General features: G+C 50.8%; 1 protein-coding gene across 1 annotated transcript in view; it reads left to right on the top strand.

The window, feature by feature from the left end:
• Nucleotides 1-19750, top strand: part of SLC16A2 (solute carrier family 16 member 2) — a 41182-nt gene extending 21432 nt beyond the window's left edge. The window contains exons 2-6 of the mRNA XM_014877151.2: nt 5722-5866; nt 9957-10419; nt 10796-10939; nt 11400-11628; nt 13228-19750. Coding sequence (XP_014732637.2) covers nt 5722-5866; nt 9957-10419; nt 10796-10939; nt 11400-11628; nt 13228-13448 — 1202 coding nt within the window. The 3' untranslated portion in view covers nt 13449-19750. The remainder of the gene's footprint in view (nt 1-5721; nt 5867-9956; nt 10420-10795; nt 10940-11399; nt 11629-13227) is intronic.
• The last annotated feature ends 3478 nt before the right edge of the window (nt 19751-23228 follow it).

Genomic DNA, 23228 nt, shown 5'->3' with positions numbered 1-23228 from the left:
CTGGAAGGGCACGAGATGAAACAGCTGCTTGGTTTTCACTCCAGATGTGCCGTGGGAGTCCCACCCACGGGGGCACAGCTGGTGCTCCCCCACAGCCTCTGCCTGGGAATGACCACGAGGTTGCCTGGGCTTCCAAAAATCGAGCCAGGTAGGGCTGGGAGGGCTGTGAAGATGCACAGCGAGATTTGTCACAACAGCAGAGCTTCCCTGTGCCTTAGCGAGTTAAAAAGTGATTTATTTCTTATAGGAGAGGTGCAGGAAGTGAATTATCTTTGCCTAGTGTCTCCTCTGGACAGGGGAGGTCATTCTTCCCCTCTCCTCAGCACTGGTGAGGCCACACCTTGAGTGCTGTGTCCAGTTCTGTCCCCTCCGTTTAGGGAGGACGTTGAGATGCTGGAGCACGTCCAGAGGAGGCAGCGAGGCTGGGGAGGGGCACACAAACCCTGTGAGGAATGGCTGAGGGAGCTGGGGTTATTCAGCCTGGAGAAAAGGAGACTCAGGGGTGACCTTATCACTCTGTACAGCTCCTGAGAGGTGGCTGTGGTCAGTTGGGGTTGGTTTCTTTCCCCAGGCAGCACTGACAGAGCCAGAGGGCAGAGTCTCAAGCTGCATCAAGGGAAAACTAGGTTGGATATCAGGAAAAAGTTTTTCACAGAGAGTGATGAAGTACTGGAATGGTCTGCCCAGGGAGGTGGTGCAGTCACCATCCCTGGATGTGTTGGAAAAAAGCCTGGATGTGGCACTGGGTGCCATGGTCTGAGTGAGGTGTTAGGGCTGGGCTGGACTCGATGATCTCGAAGGTCTCTTCGAACCCGGTGATTCTGTGAATTCTGTGAATTCTGTGAAATGCCAGGTGCCTGGGGAAGGTGGCCCTGTCCATCTTGTCCCCATCCTCTCCAGCAGCCACCCTGTCCCAGCTGCGCGGCGCGAGCGGGAGAAGCCGCGGGAAGCGAGGGAAGACACTTCCTCCAGTGGCGGATCTGAGGTCACCTCCTGGCCCTTGATCCCTCCAGCCAGGGGTATTTGGGTCAGCGGGGAAGCACAGCTGAGAGCGACGTCCCTTCCTCCCCTCTCCCTGGAGATTTGGTTTTAAAGGAACAAATGGGTTTGGCTTCAAGTGCTGCGCTCTGATTTTTTAATGATGTTTTTTGGAACAATGAGCTAAATACCGGCGGGGTTTGGATCTGCGTCTCAGAGTGGGGAGATTTTCTTCCTTTCTCACCTTCCTGCTCCTACCTTGCTCTGCTCTCAGAAACCTTTTTCTGCTTAGGAAAATGCCAGCAACAGGAGAAGTTTGTCATCCTGTTGGATGGTCTGGCTGGAAAGAAAGTTCTGGTATCCAGGTGGGACCACCTGGATTGACCATGGGGGCCCTGCTCACCATGAACACACAGACAGGGTGCTCAGGGACCCCTCAGCATCACCAACCCCTCTGCAGGGGGAGCTGAGCCCCCCAACCCCCTTGTGCCCGTCCTCCTCTGCCACAGGAGCTTTGTCATCCACTGGTAGGAGGAGGAGAAGGTGACCAAAGCATTCCTGGTCCCTCCTCCACTGTGGGCACAGCTTGGTGTTATTGGGCTGGTGGGCAAATGGGTCCCCTCACCAGTTTTCACTCTGCCCTGAACCCAGGGTGAGGGGTGCTGGGGAGGATGGATCATCCTGGCCCTGCTATTGCAACAGCTGGAAGTGTCCAAGGCCAGGTTAGATGGGATTTGGAGCAATCTGGGATAGTGGAAGGTGTCCCTCCCCATGGCAGGGGGTAGAACTGGATGATCTTTAAGGTCCCTTCCAACCCAAACCCTTCTGATTCTATGATTCTGTGATCTCCTAAACCCCTGAATCACTTTTCCCCTTGGAGATCTTCAACCAGTGCATTCCCTGTCCATGTTGAAGGCCACATGGCTTTGGATCAGCCACGGGCCAGCAGATTGGCTGCCTTTGTTATGTCAGGGTGGGAAGGAAGAATTTGTGGAGTTTTATCTGGAGCTTTCCCCTTTGGTGGAATGTTCTCCTTGGTCAACAACTCTGCTCCAGCAAAGCAGCACCAGCCCCACACTGCGCTCTTCCCTTACCCCAGAGCATCCCTAGGGCCACCAGGGTTCTGTAGGTGGCAGCTGGGGCTGGTGCTGTCCCCCAGCCCCCTGGAGCAGGGTGTGTGCCCTGGAGGGGTCCTGGCTCCTCAGCTACTCCTTCAATCCCTTCAGGAGGGGCTGTGGTGGGAGCAGGGTGGGATGGACAGGTCTGGGCTGGGTGTGGCTCTCAGTGCCAAGCAGAGAGGTGGCTGTCAGGGAGGGACAACACACCTGGAGTCACCTCTAGTATCAGCAACCCCCAAATCAGAAGTCACTTCCCCTCACCAAAGCCAGAGTTCTTTCATTGCTTTCATGCCTTTTTTTTTTTTTTTTAATCTAAAAATATGGTTTCTCTGTTTCTGAAACAGAAAAATTTTGTGTTTCTGTCAAGACATCTCTTGCATGTCATCTATCAAGTTATTCCTGTCAAGACACCCCTGTCACCAGCCAGGTCCCCCCATGGCACCCAGCTCCCAAACCAGCCCCTCCAGCTGGTGCTCCCAGGAGCTGGTTGGACTCCCAGCACCCTAAAACACAATCAAGTCTTAACCCGATCCCTGTCAAAGTTCTGCCAGCTCCTGAGCTCCTTCCAGCCCCATCCTCAGCTGGATTCCCTCCACAGCTTCTTTTAGGACCAGCTTGATAAGACTCTGTGCCTCATGTGGGGGCTTGTCTGTGTGTTTCCATATCTCACCCAGCTTATCAGCCACAGAGGGTGGGAGGTGTGGCCAGGCTGGGAATTAACATCCCATCCAAATCCTCTGGAAATCAGAAGAGAAAATTCCGCCCCCCCCTTTTTTTTTTTTCTCCCGTGGCTTCAAATCAAGAGGTAACTTCTGTAAAAGCTGTAGGAGGGAAGGTGCTGAGCCCTGCCTGGTTTCCTCTGCCCTTCACATCCAGCAAAGTCCAGGAGAAACTTCAATACCACAGATTGCCCCAAATAAACCCATTTTTCCCTGGAATTATCCAAGGACTATGCCCAAAGGGATGGGTTTGGGGTTAGGCTTCACCTGAACTCCATTTCTTCCCCACCTTGTTCTTTTCTGCCGTGCCTTTCCTCCATCCTTGCCCCAAACCCAGGAGATCACTGGGGATAAACCAGGGGGGAGAACTGCTCACCCCACTCTCTGGGGGTGTTTTGGTGGGGATCCTGCCGGGATCTGAGCCTGCACCGAGGTGGTTTTTTTTTTTCTCCTGCCCCCAGATTTTGCCGAGGTTTCCTTCCAGCGCTGGAGCTCGCCCAGCCCTCCCGGCTTCCCGGGGCTTCGCTGGGAAGCGCTGGGAAGACAAAACCCCGCTCTGGAAGTGAGGCTATTGTTCTTACTAATTTTAACTGGATGTTCTTCCCCAAGCCTATTTTTATTCATTGCTTGTGGTAAGCCCTTTCTCTAAGGTAGAGCAATTTGCCACAGGACTCTTTTTTTTTTTCTTTTTTTTTTTCTTTTTTTTTTTTTTGGTGTGTTCACCAATTTTAATTGAGAGATATCTCCTTTTTACAAACCCAGAGCTGGAAGAGCTTTTAAGCACCCATTGCTGAGCCTCCTGCCCTGGGTTTGCTTTGATCTCTGCAGGTGAGTGTGCATTTTTGGGGCCAGAGATTGATCCTGCCTATTTGCATGTAAATCCCCGGGTTATTAAGATCCGAATCTGGCCCTTTAAATTTAATACTTCGCTTTATGCTTTTATTTCCGCGTTTCTTAAAGTAATTTCCAAAAATAACAAACTTCAAACATGACGGGGCCATCTAACGTTTTACTGCCTTGGCTGGAGTAGAAGGAACATTTCTGGAAGTATATTATCCAATTTAACGAGCCTTTCCCATCTTGGCGTGGCTCCCACCCCTCACCCCCTCTCGGAGCTCTTTTGGACGGCTCTTTGGATCTGTGCCACCTAATCCTATTAGAGGGACTTTCGTTACACTGTGCCTTGTGTTTATAACCAAGAAAATCAGCTGGAGACGGGGGTCCTCTCCCTCTCCCTTCCCCTGTCCAGTCTTTTTGCCTGGAGTTGAGATGAGAGCCCAGCCAGTCCCACGAGGTTCCTGCACAACCCTTGCTTTTCATTTTATTGCCCCACTCTGCATTTATTAAGGAAGATTTTGAAGTAAATTGGGTCCTTGTGAACTTATAATTAATTTGGAAGGGTCAGCTCTTCCCAGCCTGGGGAGGGCTTCTTTGTGTGGTCCTTTTGTGAAAGGCAGAGGTTGGAGAGGCTGTTCTCTAGCTGGGATTTGCTTTTAATCGGGACCTGGCTATTTTTTGAAGATCTCACAGCTCTGGAAGGACCATGAGGCTGTTTTTATACAGGGCTGTGATGAAAAGGTTTGGAGAGCCCTTGGCTTGTGTAAAAAAATAAATCAAACAAAAAAACCCCACCAAACACTGAAAGAGGTAAAAAAAAGGTAAAAGGACCACATGCCTTGGGGCTTGGCAGCCCAGAGCTGGCACCTGGAACTTGGAGATGCTCCAGGAGGTCCCCCCCACTTTGGTGCCAGGTAGGGCTGGGGGCCCCTTGTCCCTTTGTCCGTCCTGCTCTGCCCCCACACACCACCCAAGGGAATTCTTGCTTCTCCTCAGAGCTGTTAGAACTGAAATTCTTTTCCTTACCACATTGCTTTTCTTGAAATCCTACATTTCCTCCCCAAAATAGTCACATAAACCACTAGAAGGAGAAGGTGGAGGGCAGGGAGAAGATGGTGGACAAGAGGAAATGGCCTCAAGTTATGCCAGGAGAGGTTTAGGTTGGATATTAGGGAAAATTTCTTCACTAAAAGCCTGGTCAAACACTGGCACAGGCTGCTCAGGGCAGTGATGGAATCGTTGTCCCTGGAGGGAATTAAAAGCCATGTGGATGTGGCCCTTGGGAACATGGGTTAGTGCTGGGCTTGGCAGTGCTGGGGGAATGGTTGGACTTGAGGATCTTAAAAAGCTTTTCTAACCTTAACGGTTCTATGATGGGCTGAAAAAAAAAACTGTGAATAATTAAAGTTTCGGGAAAAAAAGGATGGACAGACAGACAGACAGACAGACAGTGGTTTTCTCCAGAGTGGCCTGGAAGGAGACAGGACATGATGGTCCCACTTGGGCATTGCCTGGCAAGGTCAGGGGGGGAATTTAACCAGGGATAAACGTGTGTCTCCACCAGCTCAGCTGCAGTCTGGCCATGGGGAGGGGGAAGGTGAGGGGTGCTGACTCTGGGGAGTGAGGGAGGGGTGGGTGAGTGTTTCCCTGGGAATGCAGGGCTGGAAGTCAGGATGGGAAACTCTCCTGAGCCAAAGCTGGGGAGCAAAGGGCTCGGAGGAGCTCAGGGGACTTTTGGCTGTGGAGATTCCTGATGGAAGTGGCATCAGTGGGGCACAGCAAAGGTTGTTTGGAAAGTGTTGGTGCTTTCCCTGGGACACAGGAACCCAAGAGGGAGCAATGCAAGGAAAACCTGTCCACACTCCAACCATCCATGGTGCCACCAGGTCTCTGTGTCATTTATGAGCTGGACTGTTAATTAATAGCACTTAACACTGTTAATTAACTGTGTGATGGGGCTCCCTCTCTGCCAAGACACCTTCAAAGCTGTGCTTGGTCCCTGGTTGATTCCCCACTGCCCCTGTTGGGTGTCCCACCCTGACCATCACCTTTCTCCTCTCTCTCCCCAGCATGGGTCGGCTCCCTGGCCATGGGAATGATTTTTTTCTGCTCTCCCATCGTCAGCATCTTCACCGACCGGATCGGCTGCAGGACCACGGCGGCCATGGGGGCCACCATCGCCTTCGTCGGGCTCCTCTGCAGCTCCTTCACCAAGTAAGGCTGTGCAGGGGACACCCAGCTCCTCGGAGAGCTCCTCTTCCTCCCTGCAAACCCCCTGCCAACACATTGCTGCTGCCTCTGGGGCCAAAGCAGGTGGTTCCCATCCGTGTGAGAGGTGTCCTGGCATCCCCAAACCCACGTGTGCTCAGCCTGTTCCCCTCCAAACTGAACCCGGTGTCCTTAGGTGAAAAGAGAGTGAATTTTCCTCAGTCAAGGCACTGTATTTTCTGGGATTTCAGCACTCAGGTCCCTCATTTGATCTTTAAAACAGCAGGAGAGGTTGGTGTGCCTCTCACGAGCAGCTCCAGAGAAAACCATTCTCCTTTGCAACCGTTTTCACATTTGGTGCTGAAAGTAAATTAATGCTTAAAATAATATTTGGTGGATTACTAAGCTAAGGGGGAGTTTCTGTGCAGGGCAGACAGGGAGGGGAAGGCAGACAGGGTTTGGAGCAGTTTGTGGTGTTCCTGCCCTGGCTCGTGTGTCTGCGGCAGAGCAGGGCCACTGCTGCTCCTTGTTTTCCATGCCTGATCCCATGCCATGAATTTCTGCTGGCAGGCACTGGCCAATGTATATTTGGATGGCAGGTGTACCTTGTGTGTCTTTCCAGCCCAGAAATCAGGGTTGGAATCATTGTGGGAGCAAAAAGAGGTCACCTCTGGGGTAATTTATGTGACACTTATTAAACACAGTCTCAGTGGCTCCATGGAGACACCTCCAAAGCTACATTTGCCCCACTTTTTCTGAATAAAAACATTGCTTTGGGTTGGATTTCAGTTAAAATCAATATTGTTTTAATTAAAATGCTTCAAGGAGTGGGCTTGCAAAGCAAATACTCACCAGTTTTCCAGAGGGCGAGTTGCCCGTGCTGTGCTCCTCCTGGTCAGTGAGACCCCTGTGCTCGTCCCAACCCTGTTTCCCTGGATCCCCAGGCCCTCATCAGTGGGATCATGATGGGAGTGGGGATCACTTCTGATCCCCAGGCAAAGCCCCCAGGACTGTGACCAATTGCAGATGGGATTTTTGGGTTGCTAAAACCATGGTGGAAGGAACCACTCTTTGCAGCTTCCCCCTTGGGTGCCACCCTTTGTGCTTCCAGAAGGTGCAGAGGGTCCTGAGGGAAGCTGTGCCCTGGGATGCAGATCACTGGAGCTCCCCATGTAATCCTGCTTTTTTAATCAACAGAGCTTGCACTTTTCTCCCCCCTCTGTTGTAAAATGTTTATATGAAGAAAAAGAGCTCGTGAGACCAGACCGCTGCCAGGGGCTTGTTGTGTTGGGCTTCAAAAAAAAAATCAAACATTACAAGCAGAGAGGAATATCATTTCCAGGAGAGCTACAGGACTGAAATCCCCATTTCCTGCCTCTCACTCTTGGACCACGTTCCTCTGGCTGCCTTTTTAAGGGAGAAAGGAGCCCCTGTGCAGCTGGACCACAGCGAGGGAAGCTGCTATGGCAGAGCCCAGCAGGGCCGGAGGAAGAGCAGCGAGGTTCTGGGATTTGGCAGAGCTCCATCCGGATGGTGCTGCTCCTGAAATTCGGGGCTTGTGGCTCCAGCTCTCCCAGAACAATGGAGAAGCTTTTTTTTGGCCCCTCCTGCCAAGTCCCTCTGCTGCAGCTGGAGGTGATTCCCCTGTGATACAAGGACTGGCTTTGGTGGGCTCAGGCAGAGCTGGATCAAGGCTCATCCCCTCCTTTATCTCCTGGTTTCTCTAAAATGGGTTTGTTTTGTCCAAATGGAGGAGCAGCAGTTCCCAGCACTGCACTGAGCTGTTCCAAAAACCCTCTGAGCCACCAAGACTGCGTGGCGAGACCCCAGCACCTGGCTTGGTGCCTCTTGCCTCAAAACATTGGGAATTTTGTATAAAAACCACTAAAGAAACCAAATATGCCAAAAAGCAAAGCTCTGGGGGAGGCTGGATGGGGTCAATGGAAGCTTTTCCTCTCTGCTGCCTTGCTCTGAGGTGTCACCTGCACTTGTACCCAGCTCAAGCCACCAGAGACCTTGTGTGGTCTCAAGAAAAGAGAAATCTCAGTTAAGGCATGGCTTCCCTCCAGTTTAAGGGGGCTGGTTTAGCATGAGGAATGGGAGATGGAGGCCAGCTCAGCAGAGCTGTCTTCACATGCCCCCAGTGCCCTCCTCCTCTGCACTCAATGTTCTCTAAGGGAGGGTTGGGTCCCTCTCCATCTGCTTCTCCTTCCCCTCCCCAATTTCTGCCCAGTTACTCCTGCACAGAGGGATCCCCCAAACTTCTGCCAGCAAGGATGAAATCAGGGCTGCTCCCACTGAGAGCTGGAAGCAAGAGGAGGCTGATGGAGGGAGACCTCCTTATCCCAGGAGAAACAATGATCCACTGGCACCCTGACAATCCGAGGGGACGATGCCACCCTTCCCAGCTGGCTGATTCCCAGTGAGCAGGCTGGGAAATCCTGGCTCTTTAAGAAGCATGACTGAAAGGAGCCCTTGCCTCAAGCAGGGCTGTCTGAGCATCACCAGGGAGCAGATGGGAACTGTGGCATTTGTCTCCACTTATCCCACACGTCAGCTTAGCTGCAGCACCAGGGCTGCTGTGCCCAGGCCAGGGCTGGTGTGTGGGAGGTCAGGCATGGCCCACAAGGCCCAGCTGCTTGCCTGGCTCCCACAGAGGGGGCTTCTGATGTGGTTTTGCTCTGGAGTGGATGGAAATTGCCTTTCATGATAGTCATTTGTCATGGAGTCAGGCACGGCGACCGTGTTCTGCTTTCTGCTTGGCAGGCTGGAGGGATGAGCGTGTAATGGAAGGAATGATGTGCTTGTAAAGGTTTTCCCAACTTCCAGCTGCTCTGGTAGATGTGGGCTGCTGTCTCCTCACTTGCTTTGGGAGCAGCATTCAGTCTTGCTCCGAGGGTTGGAGCACAGACCCTGCTTGTACAACACCCTGAGCTGCCCAAAGGTTTTCCTCACACTTTTCTCCCAGGCAGTATTCCATGGCAGACCTTTGCAGCTGGATGTATGGCATGGGGATGAAGAAAAAAAATTTCTTCATGCGGAGAGAAACACAACAGGTTGTGTGTGCTGCCTAAATCCAGGCTGCTTTGGCAGCTGCCTCTGTTGGGAAAATTGGGAAGCAGCTCCTTCCGAGGGCTCTCAGGACTCTCCATCTGCTCTGTAGAGCAGCCACTTCACTCCCTCCTCGAGTGCAGCCACCAATGTAAGGTATAAATGAGATCTATTAGCTGTCTAATTTAAGCTCCCAGAGGAGCTTAAAGAAGAAGAACTTAATTAACCAGCCTGGAGCCTGGGCAGAAACACCACGTTTCCTTCCTGCATGCCACAACCAGCAGGGCTGGTGCCTTCTGCTTCCAAACACTGGGCACAGAATGTTTTCAATTAGTCCTTTCAGTGGAAAAATTAGAAGGATTTCTAGCTAAAAATATCCCACCATCCCTACCTTAGAAAATCTTGTTTGCTGTAATTTAAAAACCATTGAAGTAAGGTCAGCTTCCCGAGGAGGCCACGTTGGCTGCTGCCTTCTCCTGGAGGCAGAAAGCACTTCCCAGCTACACTTCATTTTGCTGAAGGTTTCATGTGCCAGCTGTAAGGCGAGGATTATCCCTGCTTTGGTGAGGGAATAAGCTCCTGGAGGTCAGACAGTGCAGCACCTGTGGTGTGTGAGACCCAGATCTTTGTGGGGGAGGAGGCTTCCTCACCTGTGCCTCGCATCCCCACTTGTTGCTGTTGAGGCAGGCACGACACACAAATACACACACTGCATTTCAGAGGGCTAATATCCCATTTATTGCAACAGCTAGCTGTCTTTTATACACTCTACAAAGTTTACACTTTGTTCATTGGTTACAATAGATCAACATAACGTTCATTGGTGTAAAAACCATCTCCACCTCTGTTTTTCACGAGACTTTTCTAAAAATACTTCTCCCAGCTGCAGGTTTTCTTCTGCTTATCTCCTCCTTTCTTTCCCAGTCTCCAGGCCAACGGCTTTGATAGAATCCCTTTCCATAACCCTTATTCATTAACCCTCTCTGGCCCACAGACCAGCTGCAAGCCTCTCCACACCCACTCCCGTGTGTTTTGCTCCCACCAGGTCCCTGGAGGTTCGTTATTTCACCTACGGGATCCTCTTTGGCTGTGGCAGCTCCTTCGCCTTCCAGCCCTCGCTGGTCATCCTCGGTCACTACTTCAAGCGCCGCCTGGGCTTGGCCAACGGCATCGTGGCCGGGGGCAGCTGCCTCATCTCCGTGCCGCTCCCCTTCTTCCTGAAGATGGTCGGGGGTGCCATCGGGCTGGCACACACTTTCCAAGTACTCAGTGCCTTAATGTTCATCCAGATCTTCTTGGCCATGACCTACCGGCCCATCCTGACGCCTTCTTGTGACCCTCAGCACGACGGGCACGACAAGCTGGGCAGCCGGAGCGTGAGGCAGCAGTGCTGGGCCCAGACCCGCAAGTATTTCAACCTGAGGGTTTTCCGGAGGAAGACCTATAGGATTTGGGCCTTTGGGATCGCTACTGCTGTCCTGGGATACCTCGTACCTTACATGAACCTGGTAAGAGCCGTGGCTGGGGCCGCAAGGGGAGGGAGGAGGAGGTGGAGGGGCAGGAGGGGCAGAGGCACCAAAAGCCTCGAAGCCAAGGAAGTGCTGCACATCCTGTAAACAGGAATGGTGATGGATATGGTTTTGTGTGTCCTCTCTGTGCCATCACTTCCCAGTGCTCCTAAGGACCAGCACCAGTAGCAGGAGAGGAAGGGCCTGTTGGGTTTGGGGTGGGTGGAGTGTGCAGGTCAGTGTGGTGTGGACACGAGGGTCACACAGCCACCCCAAATCCACGAGCCCTCTGCTCATGGATTTCATCCCTTTTGGGGAGATGAGAAGGATCAGCGTGCTGCAGCTTCACATCCTTGTGTCCTTCCCTCCATCCTAGGTCAAATACGTGGAGAAGAGATTTCAGGAAACCAAAAAGGACTGGATCCTCCTGGTTTGCATCGGGGCCATGTCGGGGCTGGGGCGTTTGGTTTCGGGCCGCATTGGCGACTGCATTCCTGGGCTGAAGAAGATTTACCTGCAGGTACGGAGTGCCCAACCCTCCATGGAGGTGCTGGCCAGCCACAGCAGGGCAGGGATGGTGTCTCTACAGAGCGTCCACACTCTGATAGCTGCCAATCACACTGTCTGCTGGGAGGGAAGAAAATTTACCACAGAAATGTGTAAGAGGAGTTACTTGATCCGAGGTGTCTGTTCAGCAATCCAACTCCATGGTAGCAACTCTTCCCAAACTACCGACACCCTTTCACCTCCTTGTGGTTTTTGAAGAACAAACTGCTGAAATCTAGCAGCTAATCCAGCAGCTAATCCTTCTTAACCCTTCTTAAAGGGTTATTCTTAAGGGCCTCTCCGAGACAGGAGCAGCGACCGGATGGCTTTGCCGGGTCCAGGGGAGGCAGCAGTGACATTGACCTGCTCAGGGCCATCTCCAGGACTCTTCCTGCTGCCCATCCCCACTCTCATGCCCGCTTCTGTCTCCCCAGGTTGCGTCCTTCATGCTGTTGGGCCTCCTGTGCATGATGATCCCCCAGTGCCGAGGCTTCGAGGGCGTCATTGTCATCTGCCTCTTCCTCGGCCTCTGCGACGGCTTCTTCACCACCATCATGGCCCCCATTGCCTTCGAGCTGGTGGGGCCCATGCAGGCGTCCCAGGCCATAGGGTACCTCATGGGGCTGATGGCCGTGCCCATGACCGCGGGCACGCCCATAGCAGGTTGGTAAGGCCGCGGGGCTGGACCAGGGCACGGCGGGTGGCAGGGATGTGGTGGTGGCAGCTTTCACCCGTGCTGGTGTTTTGGTGTGAGACCAGAAGTGCTGGTTTGAGTCTTTTGGTTTATCAGGTCACATGGAGGTTGGAGAATGGGGGTGGCATCACTCCATGCCACATCTGGTGGCATTTCAGGGCTTTTCTCAAGGCTGATGAGAGGTGATCATTGGGGGGACAGCGAGCCAAGGTCACATGTTTGCAGCTGAGCTAAAATTTGTCAGATAATACTTTTCTAGAAGTCTTTTTAGACGGAATTGAGGTTGGAGATGGAGCCTCCACAAGACCTGGGTCTGTGTTCCAGCACAGCAATAACCCCAACGTCCTTAAAAAGCGAGGGCTTTGCCAGAGCTGCCCCTGAGCAGCAGGACCTCAGCATCAGCAGCACTAAGCCAAAGCTGGATAAGCCCCTCCGATCTCTCTGCTTCCGGCAGCAAAGTTCACTTCGACACCCTGGGGAAGGAACACGGGGGTCACAGCCCTCCCACTGGGAGGGTGCTGCCCCAGCACCCACCGAGTGGGGCTTGCTGGGTGAAGGGACCCTTTCAACTGGCCTAATCCATAGGGAAGTGTCCACACAGGAGTGTGGGACACATATTGAGAAAAGTAAGAAAATTACAGCCTGAAAAATATTCCAGGCTGGAGCTTCTCAGCTCTGTTCCCAGCCCATGAGCTGGTCCAGCTCAAGGCTAGGGAGAATTTCTCCCAGGGTGATAATCTGGTCAAAATAAAAAGGAATTAATAACAAAGATAGAACACCTGTTGTGGTGTGTGCCCAGGCTCTGGCAATGGGGTGTCTTTTCTCTGAACCAATCACCTTTTCTCTACTCTGGGAGTTGCAGTCAGGCTATAAAACCAAGTGTGTTTCTGAATAAACTTGGCTCTTTCTTTCTGTCATGAAAGATGACCATGTAACTGTGCATCTTATTTCTGCCACACTTAAAGGGTTAAAACTCCTTTCCACGGCTACACAGGAGACACTCAGAGGGATTTTCCAGCGCTGATCAATGGCCATGTGTTATTCTCCGAGGATGCCTGGCTGTGTTGGAACTTGCCAGACAGATGCAGAACCTCGTTGGGTTTTAAAGGCTTGGCTATTGTTTGTAACTGGCAGCGTGTATTTCACAGCTGGAGATAAAATATCCATAAGGGCAGGGCTTCCAGATGGAGACAATCAGCAGAAGAACAGCCCCTGCCCACTTTTCCCATTGCCTCCTGGCTGGCAAGCCTCTGGGAAGAAGTGTTGGGTTTAACAGGTCCCAGCTTGCATTTGGGATTGTCTGGGATGTGGCTGATTGTGTCCTGCTCTGGTGAAACAGGAAGGATGGCTGGGGCTTTCCTCCTCCACTCCCTTGGTACACAGCACTGGCTGCACACATCCTTTAATCCAAGGGTGTAAAAACTCCAAGAAACGCAGACTGGGGGAAAAAAAAAAAAAAATTGTTTTAAAAATCTCCCCAAATCTGGTGGGTGACGCAAGCTGCACTCAAAGCAGGTCATCAGACTAACGAGCTCATGAGGCTGACGAGGCTCTAACTTCTCTTCCAGGATACCTCAACGATTATTTTGGGAATTACGACGCAGCCTTTTACTTCGCCGGGGTGCCGCCCATCATCGGCGGCCTGGTGCTCTCCGTGGTGCCGCTGGTGCACCAGAGGATGCTCAAGAAGCAGCGCCTGGATTGTGGCAAAGACAAGATGCTGGGCTCGGAGGCCGTGGTGAACGGGGAGCTGCTGCCAGGCTGCCCAGCCTCCGAAGCTCACATGTGACACCGCTCCCGGCTCTCCCTGGGACACCAGCAGCCTCTCCATAGCCCCAGCACGGCCCCTTCCCCAGACGGACCGTAATTCCCACTGATTGCAGATGCACTACGTTTGTAAAGGAGAAAACACAAAAAGTTCTTCTAGTTAAAGGCTTTTAACTAGCAGAAAAGCTCTTTTTTTTTTTTTTTTTTTTTTTGGGACAGTTTTGATTTCAAAGCCACCTTCTTTTTTTTTTTTTTTTTTCCCTCTCTAACCATTTTTCTAAGGACAACTCTCACCAGGATTCAAACTTGATCGAGCTCCCGCTCCTCTCCCTGGTTTTCTATACGTCACGACAGAGGTTTACAGCTAATAAATGCCTTTTCCAAGCAGGCCACGGATGGAACTTGTTGAACCATGCAGCTGTCCATCCTCCTCCTCCTCCAGTGTCACTCGGGTGTCACATCCAAGTGAGACAGCCCCCTCCCCGTCCAGCACCTGGGGCTGTTTTGGAGCCAGAGATCCGAAGGAGGAAACGCTGCTTTAGTCTGATGCACAAACCAAATAAATGTCAGCGAGTCCCGCTTTCATCTCCTTCTTTCCTCCTTTCCCGCTGCTCTCCCACACCCCCAGGGAGCTGCAGCTGGGATGACAGGGAGCTCAGCTGGCTCCAGCCATGGGAGTCACGGGAGCACACCCTTCCTGCAAAATATGCCTTAAAAACGCGTGGATGAGACCAGCAGGTCCCTTGGCCGCTTTCCACCTCCGTTTTCCCACCCAGCAATCAATGATTGGGCTTTTGAGCTGCAAAAGAGAAGGGCAGCTCCTTGCAGAGCCCACAGTGCCCGGCTCCGTGGAGCCAAATCTTTGGGATGGCCACCAAAATGGGCACTGTGGTGGCTTTGAGGCACACAGGGTTGGGACAGAGCCCCTGAGTCAGCTCTGTGCTGGGATGTGGCTTCCCTGCTGGGCTCAGGGGCACCCACAGATGTGGGGGTGCTGCTGGCTCAGGGCACAGGGCTGTTTTTGGGGGGCCAGTCGTGTATTATGCAGCAATAAGCATGAGTCAGTATTGGTGGGGAATCGCCGTTTTCCAAAGGGTTGGACAGCCCCAGTAGCATTTAACTCGTAGCCTGTGTGTGGTCACTGAGCTGTGCAGGGTCAGTGCTGATCCGAGGGAGGGGGAAGGAGTGCAAGGAAATCACACAGCCAGGGGTGTGATTTACCCACCACACTGAGTGGCAGCAGAGCTCAGGGCACGAATCCATCACTGCCCACAGAAAATTGGAGAAATTCAAATTGCCCAGAGAAGCTGTGACTGTCCCAACCCTGGAAGTGCTCCAGGCCAGGTTGGACAGGGCTGGGAGATACCTGGGATAGTGGAAGGTGTCCCTGCCCATGGCAAGGCACTGGAATGAGATGAGTTTTAAGGTTCATTCTAATCCAAACCATTCCATGATTCTGTGATCATCTCCAGGGATGGCTAATGAGCGTGGCTAATGAGTGAGAAGGGAAGTTCTCCTGCCCTGGTGGGTCCCTGTGTGAACAAGGAGACAGCTGGGACTGGGGTACCTTTTCCTGGGAGAGAGCAAGAAACAAAACTCACATTTATCCTGACTGCAAACCCATCCTTCATCAGATTTTCATTTTGTTCACCTGCCACTAAAAAACTGAGATGTCTGAAGAGGGACATGTGTGGTGGGAATCATCCCTTGGCCTCCAGGCGAGTGTGGGGGTTTGTAACACCAGGACTTGTTTTTGCTGTGGAAATCTGGGCTCAGTGGATGCCCCTCCCACGGGCAGCAGTGGGACTTTTGTACATAATAGGCTCAGGACCCTGCATGTCCCTCTGGCCCTGTTTTTTAACCCCTGTTGGCTGATGCATTGTAAGGTCTTGTGGTCTTGTGGCCCTTCTGTCCCTGTACGAGCTGGAAAATTACCTGGTGTGTTGTGACGTGTCTGTTTATGATATAAAACGAGATGTCTACTTGTCTCTTTCTTGGATACGCTTTCCCATGACTGTTCTTACCCTCCATGGCCTGCATTTCATCCTCTGCTGTGGCTCTGCTGAGCCATCACTGAGTTTTGGGAGCCACGGGAGGCAGAGGGAGCTGCAGGAGGAGGCAGGGCTTGAAACCACCTAACCCCAGCTGGGATCTGCCAGACTTAGCCTAAGGCAGGGTATTAATGTGGTGTTTTTTTGGGTGGGAGCCTTGGCAGTGGGGCAGCTTCAAAGCCCTCTGACAGCTGAAGGAAATAACAAACTCCTCATTGTAACTCCTTCTGCGAGTTTTGGGGCATTAATTCACATTGGAGTTTGATGAAGTTCATTAAATCATGTTTTGGACCTTAATGCCCCCCCAAAGGAGAGATTATGAGATATTTAAATTCCAGAGTAGCTTCTTCAGAGCAAGCAGAGCATGAGCAGAGCTGTCTCCAAACCCCATCTGGGCAGAGGGAGCAGCTGCACAGCAGAGCCCACTGATGGCTGCACCCAGACTTTGTGTGGCAAAGCCTCCCTGGCTCCTAAGGAGATTCATGGTTCAAATCCCAAATTTTACAGAATTCCACTTGCTGTAACTGCTCCATATGCCTGCAAAGGTCCTTGGCCTGGGAGGAACCTGGATTTAGTGTGAGGGTTTCTCAGCACTGCAGTGGCATCAGAGCAGCTCAGGAGGGGTGCTGGTACCCACATCTGTCCCCCCTAAATTTTGATCTTTCCCCATGGCTTTTATTATTGACCATCAAGGAGATTTGGAGCCATGAGGTGCTTTCTTGGCCACCCCAGCTTGGTCAGAGGAAGCCACCCCTCATCCTATCCCAGCCCCATGCCTGGTACCAGCCTCCCAAAACCACACTCAGTGTCTCTCTGGTCAAAATCTGCCCTTGGTGGACACAAGGACAAATTCTGAAGGGGGGAAGGCAGCTTTGGACAGCAGCCATGGAAGCTCTCCTCATCAGCAAACACAGATGGGAATGGGAAGGGCAAAGGTTGGAGCAGTGTCAACATTCAGGGAGTATTTGGGCTTTGTTTGTCAGATCTCTGCTGCTGCTGTGGGTCTCGTTTGGCCTTTTTCGGGCAGTTTGCAAGGATTTGTGCCTGTGAGAGGTGGGATTGTGTCACTGCAGCACCTACAGCAGGGAGGGCTTGCACTGCTCTCCAAACTCAGCCTGTGCTGGTCTGGTGGTGTGACACCAAAGTGCTGCAAAAACTTCATCCCAAAGCCCCTCCTGTTCCATCAGGGTCATCTTGTCCTAGCCCAGCACATCCACATCCCCTTTGGGGCTGCTTTTTACTCAGTTTCTGATTAAAATCCCAACTTTGTCCCTCCCCTGTGAGTGCCAGGCTGTGATTCCTGCCCCTCTCCCTTGCTCTGGGAAGGGAAGGGGGAGCCCAGCACTCCAGACTGGGCCAGATTTGGGGACCAGCGAGGGAAGGGGAGTGGGCTGAGCCCCTGGGGTGGGAAAAGGGGTGGAAGGGAGCAGTGAGGGCCCCACTTCACCCCTTGGCCAGGGTGTTTGCAGAGCTGCAGAGCTTTATGTAAGTGTGCAGTGAGCACAGGACGTGTCCCAGCAGCGCCTGCTCGGGGCTGGGCTGGGGCTGCCTCTTAAATCTTTACCTTAAGGGTGTTCAAAACCAACTTGTTGTCTTTTCTTTCTTTTTTTTTTTTTTTTTTTTTTGTTCTACTGCAGAGTGAGGGATTGAGTTTAACTCCTCTTGCTCTGCCTGAGGGATGGAGGGGGACAGCTGAGCTGGAAGGGCTCCAGGGATGGTTGTGTTTGTGATAGGATGGGTAGCAGGGCTTTGGGAGCTGCCTGGGAAGTGCCATGATTCATGGCTTAGAGCTTTTTTCAGTTTTGAAACAATATGCAGGAGCTGCTTCACTGCAGCTTGCCCTGCCCTGAGGTCCTGCAGCCAGGCAAACACAAGTTTCAGAGTCACAAAGCTTAAATTGATCAAATTCTGGCCTCTCTCTGGCTGGGGTTGAGGTTTCCTAACATTTCTCTGCTGTGGGAGCTGTGGGAAGGCCACATCCTAATGGCCAGCCAGGCAGAGAGCTTCTGCAGGTCTGCTGTGGTACCGTGGGGTGTGGGGACCCCCCGATTTCAGGAGGTTTTGGCTCTGCCTCCCACCATGGTGGTGCTTTTCGAGGAGCTTCATCACCCCTTGGGCTGAGCTGCCTGGAGGAGCCAGCAGGGAGGTGGAGCAGCTGGGCAAGGACGTTCCTGCCCTTCCCTGGCCATGCCATGGGAATGTTCTGCCTGGCAGCAAAGGCTCTCTTTGGTACGAGGGTGCCAGGAGCAATTAGCTCTGGGCAGCCTGAATTGGTGCTGAGGATCTCACCTGCTCTGGATTTGAACCCTGGCTGACACTCACATCTCTAAGTGGCCAAATAATCCTCACCTGGATAAAGGTGAATTCCAAATCCTCTGAATGCAGGGGACAGATCATGCTGAGACTTTTGCTCTCTCCATTCTTCACTGCAAACCATTCCTGGTTTTTGTGTGCTCCTGCACCCCACAGTTTTTGTTTTGGGTCACCTTGAGTATTTTAGCTCTATTATCATTTCCACGCTGGCAGAGTCTGCTTCTCCTTTTCCAGCTGGAAGCAGAAAATTGGAAACTGGATTTCAAAATTGGATTTTTGAAAGCCAAGGCAAGCAGAGCAGCCCCCTCCCTCCACCTTTATGCCCCCAAACCAAACGTGGACTTGAGCAGCTCTTTTGGGTGCTTACAAGCCACCCTTGTAACCTTTGGGGACAGTGATGTGGGTGACAAGTGCTCCTTAAATCCCCCTCCAAGGTGCTCTGAGTAGCACCAGGCGTGGAACTGGCGTGGAGAGGGGCTCTGTGGGCAAGTAACAAATAAAAAAAAATCAGTTTTCTTCTTTTTGAGAGCCTTGTGCAGCTTTGGCAGCATGCACAGAGGTGGCAGGAGCTCTGGGAGCTCTGCAGGGGTGACCCCGTGTCATTGCTCCAGGTCCTTTATCTGCTGGCACAGCCACTCTGTGGACTTAATCCCTGGTGACAGCGAGGTTATCACGGGGCTTTGGTGGGACCACCGGCACAGCCCCTTTCAGGGGGGCTTGGGAGTTTTATTTTTGCAAATATTTTGCCGTGCCCTCGGTGCTCCCCTCAAGGCCAGACCCTGCCAGTGTCCCCACGTCCCCTTTTCCCCTGAACCTCGGTGGTGAAACCCTGCAGGTGCAGGGCTGGGATCCACCTCCCCAGCCGAGAGCAAAGACACAAAATCCCTCTTGTTTTCTGCAAAACTTGGCTTTGTACCTCCAAAGTTTCTCCTCTTTTTATCCTGCCCCCCAAGGCTCACCCTGCACCACCTCTGTAGCATTAGAGACAAGACTTGGGTGCTGTTTTACCCAGGAATTCAGCTCTTTTTTTGGTCCTTTTTGTAGATTTTTAATCGTGGTGTGTCAGATGAGTTGTTTACAGGTTTCTGCACCGAGGTGATGCTCCCCTCGTGGGGAGCCATGGCCAAATTGCCTGAGCCCGGCTGGGATTTGGCTGCTGAGAGTGTTCAACCCAATCCTTTTGGGAAAGAACACGACTTCCCCAGGCCTGAACTTTCCCAGCATATCCCGTTTCAGCCTTTTAAACCCGTTAGAGCCAGAGGCAGGATTTTTTTTCTGGGGAGCTGAGGGCAATTAGGAAATTACCCCTCTCCCCCTCCCCTGCCCTGAAATCCAGCAGGATGAAGCCAAATATTTGCTTTCAGATGGGTGGATTTTGGAGCTGGCTCCACATAAGAGCACTGGGGTGGAGGCTTGAATTTTGGCCGTTTTGGGTAATTGTTTTTGAAGCAGGACCTCCAAGCTGGCTGCCATCACCCTGCTCAGCAGATTCCAAAGCCATGCCCTGTCCCAGCTGGCATTTGCTCTGCTGTTGATGGAAAACAGCCTGCCCATGGGTTTTTGGGGTGGGATTCACCCTCTCCATCTGTACCCACTAGAAAGACTCAATAGAAGGCTGCAGCACCATTGGTAGCTCTGTAATCCCATTTTTTTCTGCTAAGTTCCAGGCTCTGAAATTGGTCCTGGGAGATGCCCAGGCCTGCTGGGCACCCTGGGCAGAGCAGCAGAGCCAGTGGTCCAAAAGCAGCTGCTCAATTCAATGCTGAAATCAGATCCTGAAGCTTAAAATTATTTTAATTTTTTTTTTTTTTACATCTGCTCCTTGTAAGTGATTTATAACCCTTCAAAATTTTGTATCTGGAAGTAAAGTGAATGTGTCTCTTAAAAGTATGCCTAGCCTTTCAAAATGTGAATTTCTGATTGTTGGAATAAAAAAAAAAAAAAAAAGAAGAAAAAGAAAGAAACCTACCCTATATTAGCACATTTTTGTAATTAATGTTTTATGAATGTTGTTTAAAAGATTTGTGTAGAATAAACCAGTTTAAAAAGAAAAGAGATTTGTTCCTGTGTTTTGCCAGGTCTCTTCTCACAGTTCTTAGCAGCTTTTCCAGATGCTGCCAACTCTCCAGAGGGGCTGGAGAGTCCAGGGTTTATCCTGGGAATTATTTTTATGAAGTATTTAATGCACCTTGAGGAAAGGCTGAGCCCAGGTCCTGGGATTTAACAGGGGAGATGTTCCCATGGGCTGGTGAAAGGCGACAGCTGGAAGTGCTTGGTCCTTGTCCCACTTTTTTAGAAGTAAAAATGATTTTTAAATCCACCCCTGAGAGCATCTGGGTGCCCAGAGGGTGCTCAGGATGAGCCTGGAGCCTCCTGGATGTTTTCCATTCCCCTGGGGCACCTTTGGGTCTGGATTTCCCCACCCAGCACCTCCAGGGGCTGCAGCATCTTCACCCCGTGGGGGTCTCACACAGCCACAGCACCAGGGCCATTTTAAAGCATCATTAATATTTTTTCTTCCATTTGGCAGTGGTCGAGGGACACGGTGAGGCCTCCCAGGTACCTCCTGGTCACAGGAGAATTACTCATTTTTGTCAATAAGAGAAGTTATGGGAAGGTTGGGAAAGATCAGGGATGATAATTCATGAGTGAGGTTACAGAGGCTGTGAGACACTGAAAACACAGCTTTTATCCAGGGTTTTCTATTAATGATTTGTTTATATGAGGTGCTTTAATTGCCATTAGATGAAAGCTGACACGTGAATGAATTTTGTATAACTCAGGCTTTTTTTTTTTTTTTTTTTTTTTTTTACGTGCACCTTAACCCTCTTTCAAGTTGGGGATATTTACTGCAAATAGTGTTTTAAAAAAAAACCATCAGGAGATAAGAGATGGTAAACAGAGATTAAAAGGGAATGAGAGCACAGCAGTGAGCTCCTCCAGAGGAGTTTGTGCTGTGCATGCAGGGACACAGCAAGGACAGGGAATGCTGCATCCCATTCCTGAGACAGGGAAGCACGGCCAGGAAAAGTGGCAATTTTAGCTTGATATCAAAATGATCTCCTTGGGATGGCTGGAAAGTTGGGAAGGTGGTGGAGTAAAAGTGGGCTGTGCATCCATGGGGACACCCAGAGAGGGATGGAGGGGACATCCCACCCTACTGCTCCAGCAGCTCCAGGAACAGCATCTCACCACAGCCTATCCCCACAAATTCCATATTTATAAATCTAAATCTAAATCTAAATCTAAATCTATAAATAATATAACATAAAATATAATATATTGAATATATATAAATATCCTATAAATATAAAATTATTTTATATATAATATATAAATATATATAATATATACACATGCATGTATATATAATATATAAATATCCTATAAATAAATATAATATAAAATTATTTTAATATATAATATATATAATATATATACACATGTATGTACATATAATATATATAAATATCCTATAAATAAATATAAAATTATATATATAAATATATATATTATATATATATATATATATATATATATATACACATGTATGTATATATATAAATATAAATCTATATTAAAAAAAATATTTTTTTGCATTTCCAAAGGAGTATTTGTGCATGGCCCCACTGGAAATCCCCTCTCAGCTTGGCTGAGCACAGGGCAGGGAGCACCAATCACCTCTCCCTGCTCTGCCAGGCTGCTGGATCTGGTCCTAATTTATGGGGAAAAAAAAAAGCAGGGGGGAGAAAAGCATTTTTGCATCGGACAAAACCCCGAATTTTTCCACAAAAAGGCCTTGAATGAGGAAAAAACCAAACCAAACCACAAAAAAATAAAAAGATGTTTTCAATACTGTAACAGAGTGGTTCAGTATTTAGATATCTAGTTGTACATTAACATTGAAATATCATGGATTAAAGGAAGTTAATTAGATATAATAGCTGATATTTGTGCTACAAAACACGTGTGTTTTACATATTAAATATATATCATGACAAGTATGTTTTATATATCAAATATGAGCCACATGTCAATGTTTTGTCTTAATTTCATAGTTTTAAATTACATATGATTTAGACCAATATGTGCAAACAGCATCTATCTATCTATTGATTTTTTAAAGTTTACACAAATATATTTATCTATGGATGTATGTACACTGCTGTGCCCGGCCACTGCTGCTCTCCCCGCGGGCTCTGGGTTTGTTTTCTTTCATTGTCTTCTTCTCCATCTGTTTTCTTTTTGCAGGACTTAAGTATTATCCTTCAGAGGAGAAAAAAAAAAAAAAAAGGAAAAAGAAAAAGCCAAAACCCCCATTTGCAAGCGCTTTTGAAGGACTTGAAGGATGCACTGAGGAGTGGCAGAAGATTTTTTCTTTAATCATCCCCGCGTTGAAATGTAAATCTTTTCTAGAGCTGTCGTTATTCAAAGCAATAATTTGGGAAATATCCAAATTTCCCGAGGCTGGTCCAGGTGGTTGGGCTGGGCTGTGGGGTCCCTCTGCCCCGGGATGGGGGTCCCCATCCCCCGAGAGCATCGCCCGAGGGAAGGAGGACACGCGGGGAGCGCTCCAGGGGCTCGGGATGGGTTTTCAAATTCCAGGGAGGAACCGCTCCGCCCTGGCAGGGGGAAAAGGGAGGAAAAGCAAACACGGGGTGAGATCGAGGGGAAACACGGCACAGGAGAGGGGGGAAATGAGAGACACCCCAAAACACCAGAACCTCCGGCGTGGGGGCAGCCCGGGATCGTCCCGGAGAGGGAGCAGAAATCCCTTGGGATGGAGGAACAGGAATCCCTTGGGATACAGGAGCAGGAATTCCTTGGGATGCAGGAGCAGGAATTTTTGGGATGCAGGAGCAGGAATCCCTTGGGATACAGGAGCAGGAATCCCTTGGGATACAGGAGCAGGAATTCCTTGGGATGCAGAAGCAGGAATTTTTGGGATGCAGGAGCAGGAATTTTTGGGATGCAGGAGCAGGAATCCCTCGGGATGCAGGAGCAGGAATTTTTGGGATGCAGGAGCAGGAATTTTTGGGATGCAGGAGCAGGAATCCCTCGGGATGCAGGGGTGTGGATTTCCCTTGGATTGCCTGAGGAGTGCCAGCTCTGTCCCGTTGCCGTCGGGGCTGTGCTGGCTTTAGCTCTGTCTCTGTTTTGGCACAGCAGCCGCTCCAAACGAGTCTCTCCCAGCGACCTGCAGCCCGCCCTGGAAGCGTCCGGGGGATTTTGGGCAGGGTGGTGCAGAAATCCCGTCCCGTGTCCCCGTGTCCCCGTGTCCCCCCCGCCGTCCTGGCAGGCTCCAGCTATTGTTCTGGCCGCTCTTCCGCCCAGCATCGCGACTCGGCGCTTGTGGATCTGTTCTCATCTCATCTGGAGCATCGCTCAGGCCGGCCCGGCCCCGGTGTACGTGGCTGACACCGCATCGCCCCTGCTGA

Source organism: Sturnus vulgaris, chromosome 14 (assembly GCF_052056855.1).
Source record: "Sturnus vulgaris isolate bStuVul1 chromosome 14, bStuVul1.hap1, whole genome shotgun sequence".
Lineage (NCBI taxonomy): Eukaryota > Metazoa > Chordata > Aves > Passeriformes > Sturnidae > Sturnus > Sturnus vulgaris.
Note: the sequence above shows the minus strand (reverse complement) of the source record. Positions and strands in the feature narration are given on the sequence as shown.